The 4,457-nt window shown below is 40.9% G+C and overlaps 1 protein-coding gene across 1 annotated transcript; it reads right to left on the bottom strand.

Annotated features, from left to right (window-relative positions):
- Window positions 1-1,800: 1,800 nt before the first annotated feature.
- Window positions 1,801-3,282, bottom strand: LOC109196764 (putative nuclease HARBI1). The gene is made up of 4 exons (XM_019351159.2): window positions 2,698-3,282; window positions 2,509-2,621; window positions 2,312-2,423; window positions 1,801-2,231 (listed from the first exon to the last, which is right to left on the bottom strand). Exons 1-4 carry the CDS (start codon window positions 3,128-3,130, stop codon window positions 1,849-1,851), a joined length of 1,041 nt encoding a protein of 346 aa, XP_019206704.1. The 5' UTR covers window positions 3,131-3,282; the 3' UTR covers window positions 1,801-1,848.
- Between the last annotated feature and the right edge of the window lie 1,175 nt (window positions 3,283-4,457).

Raw genomic sequence — 4,457 nt, 5'->3', positions numbered from 1 at the left:
ATTTTTACTTGCTGCCAGGAACGTTTGGGGCCTGTTGGGTTGCACCTGCGCTCACATCACATCACAAAATAAAATGTATAAAATAAAAAATAAAATGAAATATAATAAAATAACGTGTTAAATGGGTGGAAATCCCTAGATCAATGTTTAAATTAACACTCACGCATTGACTCTGTCGGCTATGCCATGCATGCTCCCTTTCTTTTGCAGCTGAGGCTGTGTTACTTTTTTTCCGCAAAATTTGCATGTTATGCATATTTTGCGGAAAAAAAGTAACACAGCCTCAGCTGCAAAAGAAAGGGAGCATGCATGGCAAAACATAGCCGACAGAGTCAATGCGTGAGTGTTAATTTAAACATTGATCTAGGGATTTCCACCCATTTAACACGTTATTTTATTATATTTCATTTTATTTTTTATTTTATACATTTTATTTTGTGATGTGATGTGAGCGCAGGTGCAACCCAACAGGCCCCAAACGTTCCTGGCAGCAAGTAAAAATGAAATATAAAAATATAGTCCAAACAGGTAAGGTGTAATTGTATTATGAGCCATAGTGCTTGGTCTGTTTGTCCTATGTAAATCAATTGCAGTTAGAGGCTACATTCATTTTCTTTCTGTAAGCACTTATTGAAATTATCTGAGCACATTACAAGTACATATTTGCTTACTCTGTATGCTCAAATGTGACCCGTTATAGCTAACAGAAAAAAAGCGGAGGCCCGAAAAACAGGTGGGGGTCCTCCACCACCACCACTCACAGAGGCTGAGCAGTTGGCCCTCAGCCAAAACAGTGGGCGCCCTGTGGCTGAAGGCATCTCTGCGGGGACATCCTCTGAGTTAATAACCCCGCAAGACACAAGTGCCTACATAAGAGGTTAATTCAAAATAATACATGATGTGCATACATCCTTTCTTCACAGTCACCTTTGCAGTGCTACTCATTCATTTGATAAACTCTTTACCATAATGAATTATTTTGTAGTGAAGTTATCTTCCTACTGATTTTGCCTTCCCTCAGTCTTGGTTGTCTTTGAGAGCATAATGACAATGAAGTGTAAGGTGATTGGTATATGTTTGTTAATTGCCACTTGGTTCCTTGTAAGTTATAAGTGACCTGTATAAACCTCATATTCTATCAGTTGATGGTGATGGTGTACTGCATCTGGTGCAGCCTCCTGTTGAGCCAGACCAACATGCAGTTGTGAGTACTCTTAATACTCCACAGATTATATGAGTTTACAGTAGAACAGCAATGTTGTTAATTTCTTTACTACAGGAAGAAACATTGACAGCTGTTACAGAGGAGGAAGCAACAGAGACACTTTATGAGGTTTACATCTTACAATGGAAAATATAACAATTGAATAAAATGTGGTACTATAATAAAACCATGGACTTTCTATGTCTCTAACAGAGTGATGATGGAAATGCAGAGGAAGAGGGTCCAGCCACTTCTCCAACAAACCTTTCCTCAGTAAGATGTTCAGCACTGATTTACAACCAACCTAAGTAGGCATGTACTATGAATGTCAATGCTATTTCCTGTGTTTCCATAGCTCCCTGTAAAGCAGCTGTATAAGAAATACTTGATCAAGAAAATAGAAAAATGCGACTTGGAAATGGAACACTTCAAGCAGCAGATCCAAAAGACCAAGCTTGAGATTTTACTGCTGGAACATCAGTTAAGGGTGGGTGAAGTGGTCAGAGATGGACGAATTATTTCAGTGTTTGAACAACATACTAATATACTTATTAATACTTTGTGTACAGGAAATACAGGCGACCAATAAAGCCAGTTGAACAAAAAATCTGTTTATTCGTCTTTCAACATGTTGAGGTGATGGGTCAAAGGAAATGATTGTGACATATGGTGTCTCTGACTGCTCTTCCATCTTGTATGTCCGTGGGAGGGTCAGGATGTTCATGGTTTGGATCACTGCGGATGTTTGGTTCAGAAGGACAGTGTTCTCCTCTAATTGTGGCAATGTTGTGCAGAATCACACATGCCACAATAATGTCACATGCCCTTTCTGGGGTGACCCTGAGTCTTTGAAGGCACTGGAACCGGGCCTTAAGCATTCCGATAGTCATTTCAACTCTGGCTCTTGTCCTGCAATGAGCCAGATTATATCGCTGCTGTGGGCCCGGTTCAGGGTCAGGGTAAGGGGTAAGCAAATAGGGTAAACATGGATACCCCCTATCACCAAGCAAGTAGCCAGTGAACTCTCCTAAGACAGAAGGATACACTTCAGTTCAAATGTCCCTGTAGCAATTGGTCTTTATATATTTTAAAGTATTTTCAACTCACCATGTCCAAATTTTGTGCTCAGTGTACATTCACGAAAAATTCGTGAGTCATGAACAGAGCCTGGCCACTTGGCTTCCACATTTGTGATAATGTTGGCAGCATCACATATGATCTTCACAGTGCAGAGAACACAAATTAGCATCCATTACTATAATGAAATAATTTGTTAGTTTGAAATGCTACAGGGAACTATGTACCTGTACATTAATGCTGTGGAAAGACTTCCTGTTCACATAGTCTCCTTCATTTACTGAAGGAGCAATGATTGGAATGTGAGTGCCATCTATACAGCCAATCACGCCTGGGAACCCTGAAAATAAATGTAAAATTTAAGTAGTAGTTCAAGTATCACCACATCATGAATTAAGTTTTGTTCATCCTGATACCTGCAATTTTGTGGAATCCCTCTTTGATAAATCTTGTGGGTCTATGACCGGGGAACACCACAAACGAGTACAGGAGACGTTTCAGTGCAACTGTAACATTCCTGACTGCCCGACAGACGGTAGCCTTGGAAACGTGCTCAGCGTCACCAATATTATACAGAAAGCTCCCGTTTGCAAAAAAACGAAGTGCAATACAAATAATATGTACAGAACTGAGAGAATGTCCGCGATGTGTCACATGAGCAATATAAGGCCTGAGGATGTTATTCAAATAAATTATAGACTGTGCTGAAAAACTGTAACGTTCACACAGAAAATCATCAGGAAATGATAAAATGTCCAAACGCGCTCTAATCACTCTCTCCCGGCGGAGAGCTCTGCGGAGAATTTGGGCTTCAACATCTACTGGGTCTTCAAGGAAGGGGCACGCCATGTCTGACACTTCCTACAGTCAGATTTCCGACAAAGAGGCGGAGACAGTCAGGGTTAGTTGAAGTAAACCTGCTAGGGGGCAGGTTAGCTTCACGGAGTGTGTCGTCATAGTAACTCACTCAGATTTAATCTAAACTCGTTTTGTGAAACCGAAAACCCAGAGTTTTCGTTAACTCAGGGTATACTTAGAGTTTGCACTAAACCGGCTTTCTGAAACAGGGCCCAGATGTCAGACTAATGTGTACCTCAACTGAGCCATGTAATAACAACATGTGCATAAGTAACATGACAATAGGGCTTTTCACTATCCCAGATTACTGAAAGTGCTCTATACAACATGCCACAGTTACCAAATCACACACTTTCTCTAAACTGAGTGCTTCCTAACTACATTCATACACATTCTGAACACGCAGACTAGAGGAGCCAGGAATCGAACCACTAACCTTCCGATCAGTAGGTGACCTGCTCTACCTCCTGAGCTACAGCCACCCAGTGGTAAACATGAGTAAACCCTCACTAGGCTTTGGACAAAGTGTACACTCACAAATCTGTCAAACCTGCATTTGAAACGTTGGCTCCCATAGCTGTATAGTATTGCAACATGGCATTTGGGTCTTCTAACTAAAATAGGAACATAAATAGTGCCATCACTGCCAGACCTGGCCCACATCTGGTTCACATACACTCTGCCATGACACCGGTCAGTCAGAAGTGCCAGCTTGATGCCGGATCTAGGGAAGACCTGTTTTCTATGGGTCTGGGCCACATAAACCAAACCACAATCGAGCCAGATATGGCATGCCATCGCATAAACAGTGGCGTCTATGCCAGGTCTGGCCTATGTATGGATGACATACGTCTTATCATGCTAGAAGTCAGCCAGCAGTGCCGGCTTGATTGATTAAAAAAATATTTTTAAAATTTCAAAGATCAAATAAGAGGGTGAAAACTATATGAACACAGATACACAGAGGGAAACACAGGAGCAAAGACACAGGGAAAACTAACAACCAAAAACCTAGGGACTAGGACTAAATTTTGAACTAACAAGGTGGACTCAAACCATAATACAAAATGACAAAACATTAAAAACTGAAACTGCTGGGTTGTCGTGACAAGAAGTAAAGTTAGCCTAATGGAGAATTAGAAACAGTGTTGAGGCTGTCATTTTCAGGATCCATGTGAAGGCTAAAATCACCCACAACTGTTTTATCTGTACTGAACAAAGAAAATGCACAAACTTAATAACACTACCCATCTGGGACGATTTAGAAACCCAATGACATTAAAACACACAGACACACACACACACATAAGCACTAAAG

The sequence above is a fragment of the Oreochromis niloticus genome, linkage group LG23 (genome assembly GCF_001858045.2).
Source record: "Oreochromis niloticus isolate F11D_XX linkage group LG23, O_niloticus_UMD_NMBU, whole genome shotgun sequence".
Taxonomy (NCBI): domain Eukaryota; kingdom Metazoa; phylum Chordata; class Actinopteri; order Cichliformes; family Cichlidae; genus Oreochromis; species Oreochromis niloticus.
This window is presented reverse-complemented; position numbering and strand designations above follow the sequence as displayed.

Excerpts from the sequence above, each read along its gene's own strand:
- LOC109196764 (XM_019351159.2), bottom strand. The coding sequence starts at position 3,130 with ATGGCGTGCCCCTTCCTTGAAGACCCAGTAGATGTTGAAGCCCAAATT. Across the intron at positions 2,622-2,697 it reads GGGATTCCACAAAATTGCAG|GGTTCCCAGGCGTGATTGGC; the intron begins GTATCAGGATGA and ends ATTTATTTTCAG. Across the intron at positions 2,232-2,311 it reads GAGCACAAAATTTGGACATG|GAGAGTTCACTGGCTACTTG; the intron begins GTGAGTTGAAAA and ends CTTCTGTCTTAG.